Source organism: Agelaius phoeniceus, chromosome 36 (assembly GCF_051311805.1).
Source record: "Agelaius phoeniceus isolate bAgePho1 chromosome 36, bAgePho1.hap1, whole genome shotgun sequence".
In the NCBI taxonomy this organism is placed as follows: domain Eukaryota; kingdom Metazoa; phylum Chordata; class Aves; order Passeriformes; family Icteridae; genus Agelaius; species Agelaius phoeniceus.
In genome coordinates, this window is record NC_135300.1 from 125,871 (window position 1) to 148,511 (window position 22,641).

The 22,641-nt window shown below is 57.9% G+C and overlaps 1 protein-coding gene across 1 annotated transcript in view; it reads left to right on the plus strand.

Annotated features, from left to right (window-relative positions):
* The window catches only part of SPTBN4 (spectrin beta, non-erythrocytic 4), a 55,229-nt gene that overhangs the window by 28,915 nt on the left and 3,673 nt on the right, over positions 1–22,641 (plus strand). Inside the window, 15 exon segments of the mRNA XM_077192853.1 lie at positions 764–916; positions 2,258–2,527; positions 3,840–4,064; positions 5,189–5,278; positions 6,198–6,476; positions 8,681–8,811; positions 8,915–9,119; positions 10,481–11,103; positions 13,969–14,107; positions 14,196–14,280; positions 16,524–16,720; positions 18,215–18,609; positions 18,702–18,774; positions 19,941–20,227; positions 21,893–22,066. Coding sequence (XP_077048968.1) covers positions 764–916; positions 2,258–2,527; positions 3,840–4,064; positions 5,189–5,278; positions 6,198–6,476; positions 8,681–8,811; positions 8,915–9,119; positions 10,481–11,103; positions 13,969–14,107; positions 14,196–14,280; positions 16,524–16,720; positions 18,215–18,609; positions 18,702–18,774; positions 19,941–20,227; positions 21,893–22,066 — 3,326 coding nt within the window.

Below are 22,641 nucleotides of genomic sequence, written 5' to 3' on the forward strand. Positions count from 1 at the left end.
GGGGAAATTTATTTATTTTTTTTAGCAAAAAAGAGGAGAATCCTCCCAATTTTTTTTTAAATTTATTTTATTTTTTTAATCAAAAAACAGGAGGCTCTTCCCAATTTTATTTCTTTTTGTGGGGAAATTTATTTTAATTTTTTTTTATCAAAAAACAGGCGGCTCTTCCCTTTTTTTTTTTTTTTGGAAATTTATTTAATTTTTTTTTTATCAAAAAGAGGCGGCTCATCCCAATTTATTTTTTTTTGGTGGAGGAAATTTATTTAATTTTTTTTAGCAAAACAGAGGAGAATCCTCCCAATTTTTTTTTTTTAAATTTATTTAATTTTTTTATCAAAACAGGAGAATCCTCCCAATTTTTTGGTTTGTTTTTTTTTTTAATTTATTTTTTTTTATCAAAAACAGAGAAGAATCCTCCCAATTAATTTTTTTTTTTTGGAATTTATTTAATTTTTTTATCAAAAAAGAGGAGAATCCTCCCAATTAATTTTTTTTTAAATTTATTTAATTTTTTTATCAAAAAACAGGAGGCTCTTCCCAATTTTTTTTCTTTTTGTGGGAAAATTTATTTAAATTTTTTTTATCAAAACCAGAGGAGAATCCTCCCAATTTTTTTTTTTTTTTGGAATTTTTTTTTTTTAATCAAAAACCAGGCGGCTCTTCCCAATTCATTTGTGGGGGGGGGGTTAGGTGGGTATTTTATTATTATTTTAAATATTTTGGGGGGGGGTCGCAAAGCGGAGCGCTGGCCGTGCCCCCGCAGCTCCATGCGTGGACCCGCGAGAAGGCGCTGATGGCCGGGGACCCCTCGCGGGACCCCCCCCCGCGGGACCCCCCGCCCAAGCCGTGGCTGCAGCACCCGGCGTTCCTGGCCGAGCTGGCGCAGAACCGCGAGTGGCTCCAGAGGATCGAGAAGGTTCCATTCGGGACGGGGGGGGGGGGCGGGGGAGGAATGGAAATGGGGGTGGGGGTGGGGGGGGGTGATACCGGCGCGCTGCCCCTCCCCCGCCCCCCACGCGCGCGTTGCTGCAGCCCCCGCTTCCCCCCCCGCCCTCATTTTTGGTTGCGTCCTTGGCCCCCACCCCGCCCCCTCCACTCCCCCTCAGTTTTGGTTGCGTCGTTGGCCCCCGCTTCCCCCCCCGCCCTCATTTTTGGTTGCGTCCTTGGCCCCCGCCCCCCCCTCCCCCTCAGTTTTGGTTGCGTCGTTGGCCCCCGCCCCGCCCCCTTCACTCCCCCCCCTCATTTTTGGTTGCGTCCTTGGCCCCCGCCCCCTTCACTCCCCCCGCATTTTTGGTTGCGTCGTTGGCCCCCGCCCCGCCCCTTCCACTCCCCCCCCTCATTTTTGGTTGCGTCGTTGGCCCCCGCCCCGCCCCCTTCACTCCCCCCCTCATTTTTGGTTGCGTCGTTGGCGCCCGCCCCGCCCCCCATCCCCCACACGCGGCGTCACCTCCCTCCCCCTCCCCCTCCTCCGTGTGTCCCCACCCCTGTCACACCCCCCCCCCCCCCCCCGTGGTGTCCCCCGTGTGTCACCACCCCCCCCCAGTGTCACCCCCCCCCCTCCTCCTCTCCGTGGTGTCCCCCGTGTGTCACCCCCCCCGTGTGTGTCACCCCCTCGTGTCACTCGCCCTGTGTCACCCCCCCCGTGTCACCTCCACCCCGTGTGTGTCACCTCCCCCCCCCCGTGTCCCCTCCCCCTCCTGTCCCCGCCCCCCCCTGTGGTTTCCCCCTCCCATCCCCCCCCCATTGTCCCCCCTGTGTCCCCCCCCACCTCCCCAACCCCCCCAGATCCATCCTGGGGTCCCCACCTTGACCCCAAACCCGAGGAGCTCCCCCAGCACCTCCCCAAACCATTGTGGTCAATTCTGGGGTCCCACCTTGACCCCAAACCCCACCTTGACCCCATAACCCCAATGAGAGGGGGAGGAGCTGCCCCAACATCTCCCCAACCCCTCGAGATCAATTTTGGGGTCCCACCTTGCCCCAACCCCACCCCAGGATGTGAGGATCTGCCCCAGCATCTCCCCAACCCCTCGTGGTCAATTCTGGGGTCCCACCTTGACCCCAACCCCATCCCTGAACATGAGGATCTGCCCCAACATCTCCCCACCCATTTGTGATGAATTTTGGGGTCCCACCTTGCCCAAACCCCACCCATTTGTGCTGAATTTTGGTTGTCCCACCCTGACTCCCCCCACCACCCCGGCCCCAAATTGGAGGTGGCTTCTGGAGCCCCACCTGAGCCCAGCCGCGCCCCCAGGAAGGCGAGGAGCTGGTGCAGGCCAAGCCGGAGCTGAGCGGGGCCGTGCGGCGGCAGCTGGAGGAGCTCAGGAGATGCTGGCAGGAGCTGGAGAGCACCAGCCAGGCGCGGAGCCGGCGCTTGGCCGAGGCGGCGGCCGCCGAGCGCCTGGCGCGGAGCTTCGCCGACGTGGAGGCGCGGCTGGGCCGGCTCGAGGAGCAGCTGGAGAGCGTCGGGGGCACCGGCACCGCCGACCTGCGCAGCGTCAGCCGGCAGCTGAACCGGCTGCAGGTGTGGGGGACACCGAGGGTGGGGACAGCAGGGGATGGGGGGATATCAGGGGTTGAGGGGACAGCAGGGGATGGGGACACCGAGGGGTGGGGGACAGCAGGGGATGGGGGGACACTGAGGGGTGGGGGACACCAGGGGTTGGGGGACACCAAGGGTTGGGGAGACATTGGGTATTGGGGGGACATCAGGGGTTGGGGACAGCAGGGGATGGGGGGACAGCAGGGGTTGGGGGACACCAAGGGGTGGGGGACACCGAGGGTGGGGACAGCAGGGGATGGGGGGACAGCAGGGGCTGGGGGGACACTGAGGGGTGGGGACAGCAGGGGATGGGGGACAGCAGGGGATGGGGGGATATCAAGGATGAGGGGACATCAGGGGTTGGGGGACAGCAGGGGATGGGGGACACCAAGGGGATTGGGGGGACAGCAGGGGATGGGGGACACCAAGGGGATTGGGGGGACAGCAGGGGATGGGGGGACACTGAGGGGTGGGGGACACCAAGGGTTGGGGGACACCAGGGGATGGGGGACATTGGGTGTTGGGGGACACCAGGGGATGGGGGGACATTGGGGGTTGGGGGGACATTGGGAGTTGGGGGGACATTGGGGGTTGGGGGACACCAAGGGTTGGGGGACATTGGGGGTTGAGGGGACACCAGGGGTTGAGGGGACAGCAGGGGATGGGGGACAGCGAGGGGTGGGGGACACCGAGGGTGGGGACAGCAGGGGTTGGGGGACACCAAGGGGATTGGGGGGACAGCAGGGGTTGGGGGACAGCAGGGGTTGGGGGGGACACCACATTATGAGGGATGCCAGGTTATGGTGGACACCACATTATGAGGGATGCCAGGTTATGGTGGACACCAGATTGTGGTGGAGACCACATTATGGGGGGTGCCACCAGGTTATGATGGACACCAAATTCTGGAGGGTGACACCAGGTTATGGTGGACACCAAATGATGGAGGGTGACACCAGGTTATGGTGGACACCAGATTGTGGTAGATGCCAGATTGTGGCGGGCACCCCATTATGAGGGACACCAAATGATGGGGGGTAACACCAGGTTATGGTGGACACCAAATGGTGGGGGTCTCCACCAGGTTATGGTGGACACCAAATGGTGGGGGTCTCCACCAGGTTATGGTGGACACCACATTATGGGGGTCGCCACCAGGTTATGGTGCCCACCAAATTACGGGCCCACCACATCGTGGGGCCAGGACATTTTTTTGGGAGGAAGGCTCCACCCTGGGTGCTGTAGGTCCCACCCCAGGCACGGCGGCCACCCTGCCACCCCTCGTGTCCCGCAGACGATGGAGTCGCAGGTGGAGGAGTGGTACAAGGAGGTGGGCGAGCTGCAGGCGCAGGCGGCGGCGCTGCCGGCGCAGGCGGCCGGGCGCGAGGCGGTGGGCGAGCGGCAGAGCGCGGTGGGGACGCGCATCGTGCGCCTCATCGAGCCCCTCAAGGAGCGCCGCAGGATCCTGCTGGCCTCCAAGGAGGTCCACCAGGTCAGCCATGAGCTGGAGGACGAGGTGGTGAGTATCGCGGTGGGGTGGGGTGGAGGTGGAGATGGAGGTGGAGGTGGAGGTGGAGGTGGGAAGGGGGTGGAGGTGAACGGGGTAGAGATGGAGATGGGATGGAGATGATGGAGATGGGATGGAGATGATGGGATGGAGATGGAGATGATGGAGATGGGATGGAGATGATGGGAGGGAGATGATAGGATGGAGATGATGGGATGGAGATGATAGGATGGAGATGATGGGATGGAGATAATGGGATGGAGATGATGGAGATGGAGATGATGGGATAGAGATGATGGAGATGATGGAGATGGGATGGAGATGATGGGATGGAGATGATGGAGATGATGGAGATGGGATGGTGATGATGGAGATGGAGATGGAATTTCAGGTGAATGGGGTGGAGATGGAAATGGAGATGGGATGGAGATGGAGATGAGATGGAGATGGGATGGAGATGGGGGGATGGAGATGGAGATGATGGAGATGATGGGATGGAGATGATGGGATAGAGATGTAGATGATGGGATGGAGATGGAGATGATGGGATGGAGATGGAATGTAGATGAGATGGAGATGGGATGGAGTTTTAGGTGAATGGGGTGGAGATGGAAATGGAGATGGGATGGAGACGGAGATGGGATGGAGATGATGGAGATGGGATGGAGATGATGGAGATGATGGGATGGAGATGATGGAGATGAAATGTAGACGAGATGGAGATGGGATGGAGTTCTAGGTGAATGGGGTGGAGATGGAAATGGAGATGGGATGGAGACGGAGATGGGATGGAGATAGGATGGAAATGGAGATGATGGAGATGGGATGGAGATGGGGATGAAGATGGAGAAGGAGATGGGATGGAGTTTTAGGTCAATAGGGTGGAGATGGAGATGGAGATGGAGATGGAGATGGGGATGGGATGAAGATGGATGGGGATGGAGATGGGATGGGGATGGAGATGGGATGGAGATGGGATGGAGATGGGATGGAGATGGGATGGAGATGATGGAGATGGAGATGATGGAGATGGGATGGAGATGAGATGAAGATGGGGACGGGACAGAGGTGAACACAGAGATGGGGATGGGGTGGGATGGGGACAGCCATGACACTGAGCTCCACCCCTGTCCCAGATGTGGGTCCAGGACCGCCTGCCCTTGGCCATGCTCAAGGACCACGGCACCAACCTCCAGACCGTCCAGCAGTTCATCAAGAAGAACCAGGTCAGCACCCGCGCCGCGGCTGGGGTCATGGTGGGACCCCAAAATTCACCTCGAGATGCTGGGGAGATGCTGGGGCAGCTCCTCACCTTCTGGGGAGGGGTTTAGGGGCCAAGGTGGGACCCCAAAATTCAGCATGGGGAGATGCTGGGGCAGCTCCTCACCTTCTGGGGAGGGATCTGGGGGCAAGGTGGGACCCCAAAATTCACCATGGGGAGATGCTGGAGCCACTCCTCACCTTCTGGGGTGGGGTCTGGGGGCAAGGTGGGACCCCAAAATTCACCACCAGGGTCTGGGGGCAAGGTGGGACCCCAAAATTCACCATGGGGAGATGCTGGGGCAGCTCCTCACCTTCTGGGGAGGGGTTTGGGGGCAAGGTGGGACCCCAAAATTCTCCATGGGGAGATGCTGGAGGTGCTCCTCACCTTCTGGGGAGGGGTTTGGGCTAGGATGGGACCCCGAAATTCACCACCAGGGGTTTGGGGCCAAGGTGGGACCCCAAAATTCACCATGGGGAGATGTTGGGGCCACTCCTCACCTCTGGGGAGGGGTCTGGGGGCAAGGTGGGACCCCAAAATTCACCATGACAAGTTGGGGAGATGTTGGGGCAGCTCCTCACCTTCTGGGGAGGGGCTTGGGCTAAGATGGGACCCCAAAATTCACCACCAGGGGTTTGGGGGCAAGGTGGGACCCCAAAATTCACCATGGGGAGATGCTGGGGCAGCTCCTCACCTTCTGGGGAGGGGTTTGGGCTAAGATGGGACCCCAAAATTCACCACCAGGGGTTTGGGGGCAAGGTGGGACCCCAAAATTCACCATGGGGAGATGCTGGAGCCGCTCCTCACCTTCTGGGGAGGGGTCTGGGGGCAAGGCGGGACCTTGCACCACCCAGGTCACCCCACCCCGCCCCGCCCACCTGCAGAACCTGCGCCGGGAGATCCAGGTGCACCGGCCCCGCGTGGACGAGGTGCTGGAGCGCGCGGCCGCCGTGGCGTCCATCAAGAGCCCCGAGGCCGAGGGCGTGCGGGGCCTCCTGGAGCGGCTGGGGACGCTCTGGGCCGAGCTGCAGGAGCAGACGGAGCGCCGGCAGCAGGCCCTGGACGCCACCTACCAGCTGGAGCAGTACTACTTCGACGTGGCCGAGGTGGAGTCGTGGCTGGGCGAGCAGGAGCTGCTCCTGATGAACGAGGAGAAGGGAAAGGTGGGGTTTGGGATGGAGGGGTTGGTGGTTGGGTGAATTGGATGGGATGGGTTGGGTTGGGTTGGGTTGGTTTGATTGGGTGAGTTTGATGGGTTGGGTTGGGTTGGGTTGGGTTGGGTTGAGTTGGGTTGGGTTGGGTTGGTTGGGTTGGATTGAGTTGGGTTGGATTGAGTTGGGTTGGGTTGGTTTGATTGGGTGAGTTTGATGGGTTGGGTTGGTTGGGTTGGGTCGGGATGGGTTGGGTTGGTTGGGTTGGGTTGAGTTGGGTTGGGTTGGGTTGGATTGAGTTGGGATGGGTTGGGTTGGTTTGGTTTGATTGGGTGAGTTTGATGGGTTGGGTTGGGTTGGGTTGGGCTGAGTTGGGATGGGTTGGGTTGGGCTTGGTCGGGTTGAGTTGGGTTGGTTTGATTGGGTGAGTTTGATGGGTTGGGTTGGTTGGGTTGGGTGGGTTGGGTTGGTTTAATGGGGTGAATTGGGTGGTTGGGTTGGGTGAGGTTGGCTTGGATGGTTGGTTTGGGGTGGTTTGGGTTGGTTTGGGTGCTTTGTTGGTTTGGTTCAGTTGGGCGCATCGGGTGGTGGAGTTGGTGGCCTTGGTTTGGGTTGGTTTGGGTTGGTTTGGGTTGGTTTGGGTTGGTTTGGGTTGGTTTGGTTGAGTTGGGTGCATCACGTGGTGGAGTTGGTTTGGGTGCTTTGTTGAGTCAGTGGGCTTGGTTTGGGTTGGTTTGGGTTGGTTTGAGTTGGTTTGGGTGCTTGGTGGAGTTGGTGGGCTCGGTTTGGTTCATTTGGCCGCATCGTGTGCTGGAGTTGGTTTGGTTGAGTTGGGCGCATCGCGTGCTGGAGTTGGTGGCCTTGGTTTGGTTGAGTTGGGCGCATCGGGTGGTGGAGTTGGTTTGGGTGGTTGAGTTGGTGGCCTTGGTTTGGTTCAGTTGGGTTGATTGGGTGGTTGGCTTGGTTTGGGTGCTTTGTTGAGTTGGTGGGCTCGGTTTGGTTCAGTTGGGCACATTGGGTGGTGGAGTTGGTGGGCTCGGTTTGGCTTAGTTGGGTGCATCGTGTAGTGGAGTTGGTTTGGGTGCTTTGTTGAGTTGGTGGCCTTGGTTTGGTTTAGTTGGGTCGATTGGGTGGTTGGGTTGGTTTGGGTGCTTTGTTGAGTTGGGCTCAGTTTGGTTGAGTTGGGCGCATCGCGTGCTGGAGTTGGTTTGGGTGGTGGAGTTGGTGGGCTCGGTTTGGGTTGGTTTGGGTTGGTTTGGGTTGGTTTGGGTTGGTTTGGGTGCTTTGTTGGTTTGGTTCATTTGGCTGCATCGCGTGCTGGAGTTGGTTTGGTTCAGTTGGGCGCATCGCGTGGTGGAGTTGGTGGCCTTGGTTTGGGTTGGTTTGGGTTGGTTTGGGTTGGTTTGGTTGAGTTGGGTGCATCACGTGGTGGAGTTGGTTTGGGTGCTTTGTTGAGTCAGTGGGCTTGGTTTGGGTTGGTTTGGGTTGGTTTGGGTTGGTTTGGGTGCTTTGTTGAGTTGGTGGGCTCGGTTTGGTTGAGTTGGGCGCATCGCGTGCTGGAGTTGGTTTGGTTGAGTTGGGCGCATCGCGTGCTGGAGTTGGTGGCCTTGGTTTGGGTTGGTTGGGTTGATCGGTTGGTGGAGTTGGTTTGGTGGTGGAGTTGGTGGGCTCGGTTTGGGTTGGTTTGGGTGCTTTGTTGAGTTGGTGGCCTTGGTTTGGGTTGGTTTGGGTTGGTTTGGGTTGGTTTGGGTTGGTTTGGGTGCTTTGTTGAGTTGGTGGCCTTGGTTTGGGTTGGTTTGGGTTGGTTCGGTTGGTGGAGTTGGTTTGGGTGGTGGAGTTGGTGGCCTTGGTTTGGGTTGGTTTGGGTTGGTTTGGGTTGGTTTGGGTGCATCACGTGGTGGAGTTGGTTTGGGTGCTTTGTTGAGTTGGTGGCCTTGGTTTGGGTTGGTTTGGGTTGCTTTGGGTTGGTTTGGGTTGGTTTGGGTGCTTTGTTGAGTTGGTGGCCTTGGTTTGGCTTGGTTGGGTTGATCGGGTGGTGGAGTTGGTTTGGTGGTGGAGTTGGTGGGCTCGGTTTGGGTTGGTTTGGGTTGGTTTGGGTTGGTTTGGTTCATTTGGCCGCATCGTGTGCTGGAGTTGCTTGCACTGCTCGAGTTGGGGCTGCCTCACCTCAAGCGCTGCTGCCAACCCTCACGCCCCCACCCCGCTGCCCCACGCAGGACGAGCAGAGCACCCTCCAGCTCCTCAAGAAGCACCTGCTCACCGAGCAAACCATCGACAACTACGAGGAGACCATCGCCCAGCTCTCCCGGCAGTGCCGCGCCCTCCTGGAGCTCGGCCACCCGCAGAGGTCCGCCCACACCCCCGGTCACCCCCCGGCCACCCCGGCCACCCCCTTGGCCACCCCCTTGGGCACCCCCCGGGGCTGACGGCGCCGTGGTGTCCTTGCCCAGCGAACAGGTCAGCAGGCGGCAGTCGCAGGTTGACCGGCTGTACGTGTCTCTGAAGGACCTGGTGGAGGAGCGCAAGGTCAAGCTGGAGCAGCAGTACTGGCTCTACCAGCTCAACCGCGAGGTGGACGAGCTGGAGCACTGGATCGCCGAGAAGGAGGTGGTGGCCGGCTCGCCCGAGCTGGGGCAGGACTTCGAGCACGTCACGGTGAGCACGGGAGGGTGGTGGCGGACGTGGTCGGGGCTGGGGTGGCTTTGGGGCCGTGGTGGAGAAGTTGGTGGGGGTTGTTGGGGAGGTTGTGGCTCGCGGTGCTGTCGTGAGGGGTCTGGGGAGCTTTTCTGAGCTCTGGCTGGGGGTCCTGGCACCGTCCTGGTGGTCCTGGCACCATCCGGGTGGTCCTGGCACCATCCTGGTGGTCCTGGCCGATTCCTGGTGGTCCTGGCACCATCCTGGTGGTCCTGGCCATCTCCTCTGTCCCCTGGTAGTCCTGGCACCATCCTGGTGGTCCTGGCCGATTCCTGGTGGTCCTGGCCGATTCCTGGTGGTCCTGGAACCATCTCCTCTGTCCCCTGGTGGTCTTGACACCTTCCTGGTGATCCTGGCACCATTCTGGTGGTCCTGGCCACCCCCTCTGTCCCCTGGTGGTTCTGGCACCATTTTGGTCCTGGCCACCCCCTCTGTCCCCTGGCTGGGGGTCCTGGCACCATCCCCATCCTGGTGGTCCTGGCCATCTCCTCTGTCCCCTGGTAGTCCTGGCACCATCCTGGTGGTCCTGCCCCATCCTGGTGGTCTTGACACTTTCCTGGTGGTCCTGGCACCATCCTTGCTCCATCCTGGTAGTCCTGGCACCATCCTGGTGGTCTTGACACCTTCCTGGTGGTCCTGGCACCATTCTGGTCCTGGCCACCCCCTCCATCCCCTGGCTGAGGGTTCTGGCAGCATCCCTGCCCCTTCCTGGTAGTCCTGGCACCATCCTGGTAGTCCTGGCACCTTCCTGGTGGTTCTGGCACCATTTTGGTCCTGGCCATCCCCTCCATCCCCTGGCTGAAGGTCCTACCACCATCTCTGCCCCATCCTGGTGGTCCTGGCACCATCCTGGTAGTTCTGGCACCATCCTGGTGGTCCTGGCACCATTTTGGTCCTGGCCATCTCCTCTGTCCCCTGGTGGTCCTGCCCCATCCTGGTGGTCTTGACACCTTCCTGGTGGTCCTGGCACCATTCTGGTGGTCCTGGCCAATTCCTGGTGGTCCTGGCCATCTCCTCCATCCCCTGGCTGAGGGTCCTACCACCATCCCCATCCTGCTGGTCCTGGCACCATCCTGGTGGTCCTGGCACCATTTTGGTCCTGGCCACCCCCTCCATCCCCTGGCTGAAGGTCCTGGCTCCATCCCCATCCCACCCTGGTGGTCCTGGCACCATCCTGGTGGTCCTGGCCACCTCCTCCATCCCCTGGCTGGGGGTCCTGGCACCATCCCCATCCCACCCTGGTGGTCCCAAGCCCTGCCCACCCCTGACCCCTGCCCCCTGCCCCCTGACCCCTGCCCCGCGCGCATCCCGGGCCCCCTCAGCTGCTGCAGGAGAAGTTCCTGGAGTTCGCCAGCGAGACGGGCAGCGTGGGCCAGGAGCGCATCGCCGCCGTCAACCAGATGGTGGACGAGCTCATCGACTACGGCCACACGGACGCCGCCACCATCGCCGAGTGGAAGGACGGCGTCAACGAGGCCTGGGCCGACCTCCTGGAGCTGATGGAGACCCGCGCGCAGATGCTGGCGGCGTCCCACGAGCTGCACAAGTTCTTCAACGACTGCAAGGAGGTCCTGGGGCAGATCGAGGAGAAGCGGCAGCGGCTGCCGGAGCTGGCGGCGCGCGAGGGCCGGAGCTCGGCCGGCGCCCTGCAGAGGGCCCTGGGCGCCTTCGAGCACGACGTGGAGGTGCTGGTGACGCAGGTGCGGCAGCTGCAGGAGGGCGCGGCGCAGCTGCGGACGCTCTACGCCGGGGACAACGCCGAGGCCATCGCCGGGCGCGAGCAGGAGGTGCTGCGGGCCTGGAAGGAGCTGCTGGCGGCGTGCGAGGAGTGCCGGCTGCACGTGGCCAGCGTGGCCGACAAGATCCGGTTCGTGGGCACCGCCAGGGACCTGCTGGCCTGGATGGACGGCGTGCTCCACCAGATGGGCGCCGGGGAGAAGCCCAGGTAGGGCTGGTGGGCGAGGAGGGATGGTCCTTCACGAGGTTCTGGGGCTTGGTGCCTCTGAGGGGCCATGGCCACCATGGACTCAAAGATCGTGTCCTGGTGTCTCGTGGTGCCACCATCCCACGTCCTGGTCCATCTGAGGGACCCAAGGATCATAGTCCTGTCCCATCATGGATCAAGGACCACGTCCTGGTCCATGCCAAGGTTCTGTGTCCTGGTCCATCTGAGGGACCCAAGGATCAAGTCCTGTCCCACCATGGACCAAGGACCACGTCCTGGTCCATCCCAAGGTCCTGTGTCCTGGTCCATCCCAAGGTCCTGTGTCCTGGTCCATCTGAGGGTCCATGTCCAGTTCCACCATGGATCCAAGGTTCAAGTCCTGTCCCATCATGGACCCAAGGACCACGTCCTGGTCCATCCCAAGGTCCCATATCCTGTTCCACCATGGATCCAAGGTTCAAGTCCTGTCCCATCATGGATCAAGGACCACGTCCTGGTCCATCCCAAGGTCCCATGTCCTGTCCCATCATGGACCCAAAGATGTCCTGGTGTCTCGTGGTGCAACCATGCCACGTCCTGGTCCATCCCAAGGTCCTGTGTCCTGGTCCATCCCAAGGTCCCATGTCCTGTCCCATCATGGACCCAAAGATGTCCTGGTCTCTCATGGTGCAACCATCCCACGTCCTGGTCCATCCCAAGGTCCTGTGTCCTGGTCCATCTGAGGGACCCAAGGATCAAGTCCTGTCCCATCATGGACCAAGGACCACATCCTGGTCCATCCCAAGGTCCTGGGTCTTGGTCCATCTGAGGGTCCATGTCCTGTTCCATCATGGACCCAAGGATCAAGTCGTGTCCCACCATGGACCAAGGACCACATCCTGGTCCATGCCAAGGTTCTGTGTCCTGTTCCACCATGGACTCCAGGACCACGTCCTGGTCCATCCCAAGGTCCTGTGTCTTGGTCCATCTGAGTCCATGTCCACCATGGACCCAAAGACCATGTTCTGGTCCATCTGAGGGATCCAAGGATCAAGTCCTGTCCCACCATGGACCAAGGACCACATCCTGGTCCACCACAAGGTCCTGTGTCCTGGTCCATCCCAAGGTCCCATGTCCTGTTCCACCATGGACTCTAAGATCGTGTCCTGGTGTCTCGTGGTGCCACCATCCCACCTCCTGGTCCATCTGAGGGACCCAAGGATCAAGTCCTGTCCCACCATGGACCCAAGGACCACGTCCTGGTCCATCTGAGGGACCCAAGGATCAAGTCCTGTCCCACCATGGACCCAAGGACCACGTCCTGGTCCATCTGAGGGACCCAAGGATCAAGTCCTGTCCCATCATGGATCAAGGACCACGTCCTGGTCCATCCCAAGGTCCCATGTCCTGTTCTATCGTGGACCCAAAGATATCCTGGTGTCTCGTGGTGCAACCATGCCACATCCTGGTCCATCCCAAGGTCCTGTGTCCTGGTCCATCTGAGGGTCCATGTCCAGTTCCACCATGGATCCAAGGTTCAAGTCCTGTCCCATCATGGACCCAAGGACCACGTCCTGGTCCATCCCAAGGTCCTGTGTCTTGGTCCATCTGAGGGTCCATGTCCTGTTCCACCATGGACTCAAAGATCGTGTCCTGGTGTCTCGTGGTGCAACCATCCCATGTTCTGGTCCATCTGAGGGACCCAAGGATCAAGTCCTGTCCCACCATGGACCAAGGACCACATCCTGGTCCATGCCAAGGTTCTGTGTCCTGTTCCACCATGGACTCAAAGATCGTGTCCTGGTGTCTCGTGGTGCCACCATCCCATGTCCTGGTCCATCTGAGGGACCCAAGGATCAAGTCCTGTCCCACCATGGACCCAAGGACCACGTCCTGGTCCATCCCAAGGTCCTGTGTCCTGGTCCATCTGAGGGTCCATGTCCTGTTCCACCATGGATCCAAGGTCCACGTCCTGTCACATCATGGACCCAAGGACCACGTCCTGGTCCATCCCAAGGTCCCATGTCCTGTTCCACCATGGACCCAAAGGCCATGTCCTGGTCCATCTGAGGGACCCAAGGATCAAGTCCTGTCCCACCATGGACCAAGGACCACGTCCTGGTCCATCCCAAGGTCCTGTGTCCTGGTCCATCTGAGGGTCCATGTCCTGTCCCACCATGGACCCAAGGATCACGTCCTGGTCCATCCCAAGGTCCCATGTCCTGTTCTATCATGGACCCAAGGATCAAGTCGTGGCCCACCATGGACCCAAGGACCACGTCCTGGTCCGTGTGAGGATCTGGGTCCTGTTCCACCATGGACCCAAGGACATGTTCTGGCTTCTCATGGTGCCACCATCCCGTGTCTTGGTCCATCTGAGGATCTGGGTCCTGTTCCATCATGGACCCAAGGACCAAATCCTGTCCCACCAGGTACCCAAGGACCATGTCCTGGTCCATCCCAAGGTCCCATGTTCTGGTCCATCTGAGGATCTGGGTCCTGTCCCACCAGGTACCCAAGGACCATGTCCTGGTCCATCCCAAGGTCCCATGTTCTGGTCCATCTGAGGATCTGGGTCCTGTCCCACCATGGACCCAAGGACCAAATCCTGGCCCACCACGGACCCAAGGACCAAATCCTGGCCCGCCATGGACCCAAGGATCATGTCCTGGCCCACTGTGGACCCAAGGACCATCTCCTGTCCCACCATGGACCCAAGGACCATGTCCTGTCCCATCATGGCCCCAAGGACCAAGTCCTGTCCCACCATGGACCCAAGGACCCCATCCTGGTCCATCAGCAGGACCCCCCACCCTTCCCCAATGTCCCCTCCCAGCCATCCAGAACCCCCCCCTCCATCCCCACCTTGTCCCTACCCCGCCCCAGGGACGTGTCCTCGGTGGAGCTGCTGATGAACGACCACCAAAGCCTCAAGACCGAGATGGAGGCGCGGGCCAAGAACGTGGCCACCTGCCTGGAGCTGGGCAAGACCCTCATCCTCAGCAAGAGCCCCGCCGCCGACGAGGTGCCCGCCCCAGGGGGTGTGGACGATGCGGGGAGGGGGCGTGGCAGAACTTCTGGGGTGTCCCGACCCACGTGTCCCCTCCCTGCAGATCAAATCCCACATGGAGAAGCTCCTGGCGAAGAAGAAGGAGATGACGGAGAAGTGGGACAAGCACTGGGAGTGGCTGCAGCAGAGTGAGTGCCACCCCTGGGGATACCAGGGGGTCATTGGTGGTGGTTGGGGGGACATCAGAAGGTTTTTGGGGGTTGTTGGGGGGACACCAGGTGTTGGGGTGGACATTGGGTTGTGGAGGACACCAGTTTATGGGGGTCACCAAGTTCTGGGTGGTCATCAGGCATTGGGTAGACACTGGGTGTTGGGGGGACATCAGGTGTTGGGGGGACATCAGGTGTTGGGGTGGGCTTTGGGTCGGGGGAATCAATTTATGGGGGACACCAGGTGATGGGGGACACCAGGTGATGGGGGACACCAGGTGATGGGGGACATGAAATTACGGGGAACACCAAATTATGAAGAACATAAAATTATGAGGAACAGCAAATTACGAAGAACATCAAATTATGGGGAACACCAAATTATGAGGAACACGAAATTACGGGGAACACCAAATTATGAAGAACATGAAATTATGAGGAACACCAAATTATGAAGAACACGAAATTGCGGGGAACACCAAATTAAATTGTGGAGAACACCAAATTATGAGGAACATGAAATTACAGGGATCACCAAATTATGAAGAACACCAAATTATGGGAAACACAAAATTATGAGGAACATCAAATTATGAGGAACACAAAATTATGAGGAACATCAAATTATGAGGAACATGAAATTATGAAGAACACCAAATTATGGGGAACACCAAATTACAGGGAACACCAAATTATGGGGAACTCCAGATTATGGGGAGCACCAAATTAAGAGGAGCACGAAATTACGGGGAACACCAAATTAAATTATGGGGAACACCAAATTATGAGGAACATGAAATTACGGGGAGCACCAAATTATGGGGAACATCAAATTATGAGGAACACGGAATTATGGGGAACATCAAATTATGAGGAACACCAAATTATGAAGAACATGAAATTATGGGGAACACCAAATTAAATTACGGGGATCGCCAAATTATGAGGAGCATGAAATTACGGGGATCACCAAATTATGGGGAACATCAAATTATGGGGAACACCAAATTATGAGGATCACTAAATTATGGGGAACACCAAATTATGGGGAACATCAAATTATCAGGAACACGGAATTATGGGGAACATCAAATTATGAGGAACACCAAATTATGAAGAACACGAAATTACGGGGAACACCAAATTAAATTACGGGGAACACCAAATTATGAGGAGCATGAAATTACGGGGAGCACCAAATTATGGGGAACACCAAATTATGGGGAACATCAAATTATGAGGAACACGGAATTATAGGGAACATCAAATTATGAGGAACACCAAATTATGAAGAACACGAAATTACGGGGAACACCAAATTAAATTGTGGAGAACATCAAATTACGGGGATCACCAAATTATGAAGAACATCAAATTATGGGAAACACAAAATTATGAGGAACATGAAATTATGAAGAACACCAAATTATGGGGAACATCAAATTATGAGGAACATGAAATTACGGGGATCACCAAATTATGGGGAGCACCAAATTATGAAGAACACCAAATTATGGGGAACACAAAATTATGAGGAACATGAAATTATGAAGAACACCAAATTATGGGGAACACCAAATTACGAAGAACATAAAATTATGAGGAACACCAAATTACAGGGAACACCAAATTATGGGGAACTCCAGATTATGGGGAGCACCAAATTAAGAGGAGCACGAAATTACAGGGAACACCAAATTAAATGATGGGGAACACCAAATTATGAGGAACACAAAATTACGGGGAGCACCAAATTATGAGGAACATGAAATTATGGGGATCACCAAATTATGGGGAACATCAAATTATGAGGAACACCAAATTATGAGGATCACTAAATTATGGGGAACACTAAATTATGGGGAACATCAAATTATGAGGAACATGAAATTACAGGGAACACCAAATTAAATTGTGGGGAACACAAAATTATGAGGAACATGAAATTACGGGGAACACCAAATTATGGGGAACTCCAAATTACAAAGAACATCAAATTATGAGGATCACGAAATTATGGGGAACACCAAATTATGAGGAATACCAAATTATGAGGAACATGAAATTATGGGGAACACCAAATTATGAGGAACACGGAATTATGGGGAACACCAAACTATGAGGAACACCAGCCGTGCCGGGTGACACCAAACGCTGAGGGCCAGCAGAGGATGGGTGGCGCCGGCCCCCGCGGTGACGGGCGACCCCGGCTGTGCCGGCAGTGCGCGAGGTGCACCAGTTCGCGCAGGAGGCCGTGGTGGCCGACGCGTGGCTGACGGCCCAGGAGCCGCTGCTGAAGAGCCAGGAGCTGGGCAGCAGCGTGGACGAGGTGGAGCAGCTGATCCGGCGGCACGAGGCCTTCCGGAAGGCGGCGGCTGCCTGGGAGGAGAGGTTCAGCTCCCTGCGGCGCCTCACCACGGTACGGCCGCCACGGGGACGGGGACATCCCCGGGGCTGGGCCCTGCTCGGGGTGGGGACGGCCGTGGGTTCTGCAGAAACGTCTCCTCATCTGACCTTGGGCTTCATCCTGTTCCCGTCTCTGCCGCCGTTTCCATCGCCTGGCTTTGTCCTCTTCATTTCCGTCTCCATCTTCATCTCTGTCCCCATCGCACCTCCATCATCTCCATTGACATCATTTCTATCTCCATCTCCATCATCTCCATCTCCATCCCATCTTATCACATCTCCATCTCCATCCTCATCTCCATCTCCATCTCCATCATCTCCATTGACATCATTTCTATCTCCATCTCCATCATCTCCATCTCCATCATCTCCATCTCCATCTCCATCATCTCCATCTCCATCATTTCTATCTCCATCTCCATCATCTCCATCTGCATCCCATCTCCATCCCATCTTATCACATCTCCATCTCCATCTCCATCTCCATCTCCATCTCCATCTCCATCATCTCCATCTCATCCCTATCTCCATCTGCATCCCATCTCCATCCCCATCATCTCCATCTCCATCCCATCTTATCACATCTCCATCTCCATCCTCATCTCCATCTCCATCATCTCCATTGACATCATTTCTATCTCCATCTCCATCATCTCCATCTGCATCCCATCTCCATCCCATCTTATCACATCTCCATCTCCATCTCCATCCTCATCTCCATCTCCATCATTTCTATCTCCATCATCTCCATCATCTCCATCATCTCCATCTCCATCATCTCTTTCTCCATCTCATCTCGTTTCCACTTCCATCATTTCCATCTCCATCCCATCTCCAAATCTCCATCTTCACTCCATCTCCATCCCATCTGTCATCTCAATTGCCATCTCCATCTCTGTCTCATCCCAATCTCCATCTCCATCATCTCCATAATTTCCTTCTCATCCCCATCCTCATCTCCATCTCAACTCCACCTTCATCTCCATCATCTCCATCATCTCCATCTCCATCCCCATCTCCATCTCTATCATCTCCATCTCCATCTCCATCATCTCCATAATTTCCTTCTCATCCCCATCCTCATCTCAATCTCATCTCCATCCCCATCTCCATCTCCATCTTTATCTCCATCATCTCCATCATCTCCATCTCATCTCCATCTCCATCATCTCCATCTCCATCTTTATCTCCATCATCTCCATCATCTCCATCATCTCCATCTCCATCTCATCTCCATCTCCATCATCTCCATCTCCATCATCTCCATCATCTCCATCATCTCCATCTCCATCCCCATCTCCATCTCAATCTCATCTCCATCATCTCCATCTCCATCTCCATCATCTCCATCATCTCCATCTCCATCTCATCCCCATCTCCATCTCCATCATCCCCATCTCCATCTCAATCTTGTCTCCATCTCCATCATCTCCATCATCTCCATCATCCCCATCTCCATCTCCATCATCCCCATCTCCATCCCCACCATCCCCACCCCACGCCGCAGATCGAGAAGCTCAAGGCCGAGCAGAACAAGCAGCCGCCGACGCCGCTCCTGGCCCGCAAGTTCCTGGGGGAGCCTCCTGGCGCTGCCGACCCTCGGCGGCCGGAGCCGCGCGTCGCCTACGTCCGGCACGAGCTGCGGCCGGAGCGCCTCCAGCCCAAGCTGGACCGCGTCCAGCCGCCGGCCACCGACGGGGCGCCCACCGAGCCGCCCCCGGCCGCCGTCACCGCCGTCACCGCCGCCATCACCGCCGCGGCCGCCGAGCCCCCGGCAGCCACCAAGGCCGAGGAGCCCGGCGAGGCACGGCCGGAGCGGCGCCGGGAGCGCCGGGAGCGCCGGCTGGAGCGGCAGGAGTCCAGCGAGCCGGAGCCGCCGCGGCACGACGGGAAGGGCGGCGGGTGAGCCGGGGGACGCCGCGGGGACGCCGCGGGGACAGCGGGGAGGGGACGGGGCTGAGGTGATGCCACCCTGGTCTCCAAATGTTCTCCAGCAGCAAAGCCACGCTGGCCGACATCGTGGAGCAGCTGCAGGAGAAGGAGGCGGGCGGCCCCGTGCCGGCTTCGGTGAGTCCTTGGTGGCACCTGGGCGACGCTTTGGTGGCCCCAAGGATTCCTCTTCGTGTACCTTTGGGTTCCCCTTGGTGTTCCCTCCATGTCCTCCTGGAGATCCCTCAGTGTCCCCTCCACGTCCCCCTGGAGATCCCTCAGTGTCCCCTCCACGTCCCCCTGGATGTCCCCTCAGTGTCCCCTCCATGTCCCCCTGGGTGTCCCCCTCAATGTCCCCTCCATGTCCACTGCAGATCTCCCAGTGTCCCCTCAACGTCCCCCTGGAGCTCCCTGAGTGTCCCCTCAGTGTCCCCTGCTGTCCCCAGCTGTCCCCTGCTGTCCCCTCACTGTCCCCTGCTGTCCCCTGCTGTCCCCTCACTGTCCCTCACTGTCCCCTGCCGTCCCCTCACTGTCCCCTCACTGTCCCCTGGATCTCCCTCACTGTCCCCTCACTGTCCCCTCACTGTCCCCTCACTGTCCCCTCACTGTCCCCTGCCATCCCCTCACTGTCCCTCACTGTCCCCTCACTGTCCCTCACTGTCCCTCACTGTCCCTCACTGTCCCCTCACTGTCCCTCACTGTCCCCTCACTGTCCCCTCACTGTCCCCTCACTGTCCCTCACTGTCCCCTCACTGTCCCCTCACTGTCCCTCGCTGTCCCCTGCCATCCCCTCACTGTCCCCTCCCTGTCCCCTCACTGTCCCCTGCCATCCCCTCACTGTCCCCTGCTGTCCCCTCCCTGTCCCCTCACTGTCCCCTCACTGTCCCCTGCCATCCCCTCACTGTCCCCTGCTGTCCCCTCACTGTCCCCTCACTGTCCCTCACTGTCCCCTCACTGTCCCCTGCTGTCCCCTCTCTGTCCCCTCACTGTCCCCTGCTGTCCCCTCACTGTCCCCTGCTGTCCCCTCACTGTCCCTCACTGTCCCTCACTGTCCCCTCACTGTCCCCTCACTGTCCCTCACTGTCCCCTCACTGTCCCCTGCTGTCCCTTCCCTGTCCCCTCACTGTCCCCAGCTGTCCCCTCCCTGTCCCCTCCCTGTCCCCTCACTGTCCCCTCACTGTCCCTCACTGTCCCCTCACTGTCCCCTGCTGTCCCTTCCCTGTCCCCTCCCTGTCCCCTCCCTGTCCCCTCACTGTCCCCTCACTGTCCCCTGGATCTCCCTCACTGTCCCCTGCTGTCCCCAGCCCCGTGACCGTGACTCCCCCGCCCGTCTCCCCGCCGGCCCCGAGGCCCTGCCGGAGAGGACGCCTCGTCCGGAGCGTCCCCGCGCGCGGGACCGGCCCAAGCCGCGCCGCCGGCCGCGCCCCCGGGACTCGGCGCAAGGCCCGGGGGAGCCGCGGCGCTCGCGGTCGGCGCCGGCGCAGGGCAGCGCGCCGCCGCCGCCGCCGCCGCCCGCCCACACCGTGGCGCACGAGGGGTTCCTGCTGCGCAAGCACGAGCTCGACGGCGCCGGCAAGAAGGCGTCCAACAGGTCTGGGGGGGAAGCGTGGCCATCGCGGTGCTCCAAGGGGGCGGGGGTCAACAAGAGTTGGGGGTCATCAATGGAAGGGGTTGATCAAGAGTTGGGGGTTCTTCAAATGTTGGGGGTCATCAATGGAAGGGGTTGATCAAGAGCTGGGGGTTCTCCAAGCGTTGGGGTTCATCAATGGAAGGGGTTAATCAAGGGTTGGGGGTTTGCCAAGGATTGGGGTTCATCAATGGATGGGGGTCAACAAGAGTTGGGGGTCATCAATGGAAGGGGTTGATCAAGAGCTGGGGGTTCTCCAAGGGTTGGGGTTCATCAAGGGTTTGGGGTTCATCAATGGTCCACCAGAATTTGGGGGTTCGTCAAGGGTTGGGGTTGATCAAGAGTTGGGGGTTCTCCAAATGTTGGGGTCATCAGTGGAAGGGATTTATCAAGAGCTGGGGGTTCTCCAAATGTTGGGGTTCATCAATGGAAGGGGTTCGTCAAGAGTTGGGGGTTCTCCAAATGTTGGGGTTCATCAAGGGTTGGGGGTCATCAATGGAAGGGGTTCAACAAGAGTTGGGGGTTCTCCAAGGGTTGGGGTTCTCCAAGGGTTGGGGTTCATCAAGAGCCGGGGTTTCTCCAAATGTTGGGTTCATCAAGAGCTGGGGGTTCTCCAAGGGTTGGGGTTCATCAATGGAAGGGGTTCAGCAAATGTTGGAGGTCTTCAAGAGCTGGAGGTTCTTCAGATGTTGGGGTTCATCATTGGAAGGGGTTTGTCAAGAGTTGGGGCTTCTCCAAGGTTTGGGGTCCATCAATGGAAGGGGTTCGTCAAGAGCTGGGGGTTCTCCAAGGGTTTGGGGTCCATCAATGGAAGGGGTTCACCAAGGGTTGGACCTTCTCCAAGGGCTGGGGTTCACCAAGGGTTGGGGTTCATCAAGAGTTGGGGGTTCTCCAAGGGTTGGGGTTCACCAAGGTTTGGGCCTTCTCCAAGCGTTGGGGTTCTCCAAGGGTTGGGGATCCATCAGTGATGGGGTTCTCCAAGGGTTGGGGATCCATGGATCCATCAGTGATGGGGTCCACCAAGGGTTGGGGTGTCCATCAGTGGAGAGGACCCACCAGAATTTGGGGGTTCACCAAGGGTTTGGGGTTCACCAAGGGTTGGGGATCCATCGGTGATGGGGTCCACCAAGGGTTGGGACCTTCTCCAAGGGTTGGGGTTCATCAAGAGTTGGGGGTTCTCCAAATGTTGGGGTTCACCAAGGTTTGGGATCCATCAATGGAAGGGGTTCACCAAGGTTTGGGACCTCCAAGGGTTGGGGATCCATCAGTGATGGGGTCCACCAAGGGCTGGGGTGTCCATCAGTGGAGAGGACCCACCAGAATTTGGGGTTCTCCAAGGGTTGGGGTCCATCAATGGAAGGGGTTCACCAAGGGTTGGGACCTTCTCCAAGGGTTGGGGTTCACCAAGGGTTGGGGTGTCCATCAGTGATGGGGTCCACCAAGGGCTGGGGTGTCCATCAGTGGAGAGGACCCACCAGAATTTGGGGGTTCCACCATCATTGGGGTTCCATCAATGACGGGGATTGACCAGTGACAGCGACAGGACCCTCCATCAACCAAAACTCGGCGTTCCACCAAACCTTTCTCCCCAAACCGTGGTGGTCACCGCCCGTGTCCCACCACGAGCAGGTCCTGGGTCAACCTCTACTGCGTCCTGGCCAAGGGCGACCTGGGCTTCTACAAGGACGCCAAGGGCCCCGCGACCGGCGCCACGCACGCCGGGGAGCCCCTGCTGAGCCTGCACCGCGCCGCCGGCGAGGTGGCCAACGACTACAAGAAGAAGAAGAACGTCTTCAAGCTCAAGTGAGTCCGGGGGCTGCTCGCTTCCGGGGCCTCCGATGGCGCTTTCGGGGTCTCTGATGGCACTTCCGGGGTTTCTGATGGCACTTGTGGGGTCTCTGATGACACTTGTGGGGTTTCTGATGGCACTTCCGGGGTCTCCGATGGCACTTGTGGGGTTTCTGATGGCACTTGTGGGGTTTCTGATGGCACTTGTGGGGTCTCCGATGGCACTTGTGGGGTTTCTGATGGCACTTGTGGGGTCTCTGATGTCACTTTTGGGGTCTCTGATGGCACTTTTGGGGTCTCTGATGGCACTTGTGGGGTTTCTGATGGCACTTGTGGGGTCTCCGATGGCACTTGTGGGGTTTCTGATGGCACTTGTGGGGTCTCTGATGGCATTTTGGGGTCTCTGATGGCACTTGTGGGGTTTCTGATGGCACTTCCGGGGTCTCTGATGGCACTTGTGGGGTTTCTGATGGCACTTGTGGGGTTTCTGATGGCACTTGTGGGGCCTCCGATGGCACTTGTGGGGTCTCTGATGTCATTTTGGGGTCTCCGATGTCACATTTGGGATTTCTGATGTCACTTTGGGGTCT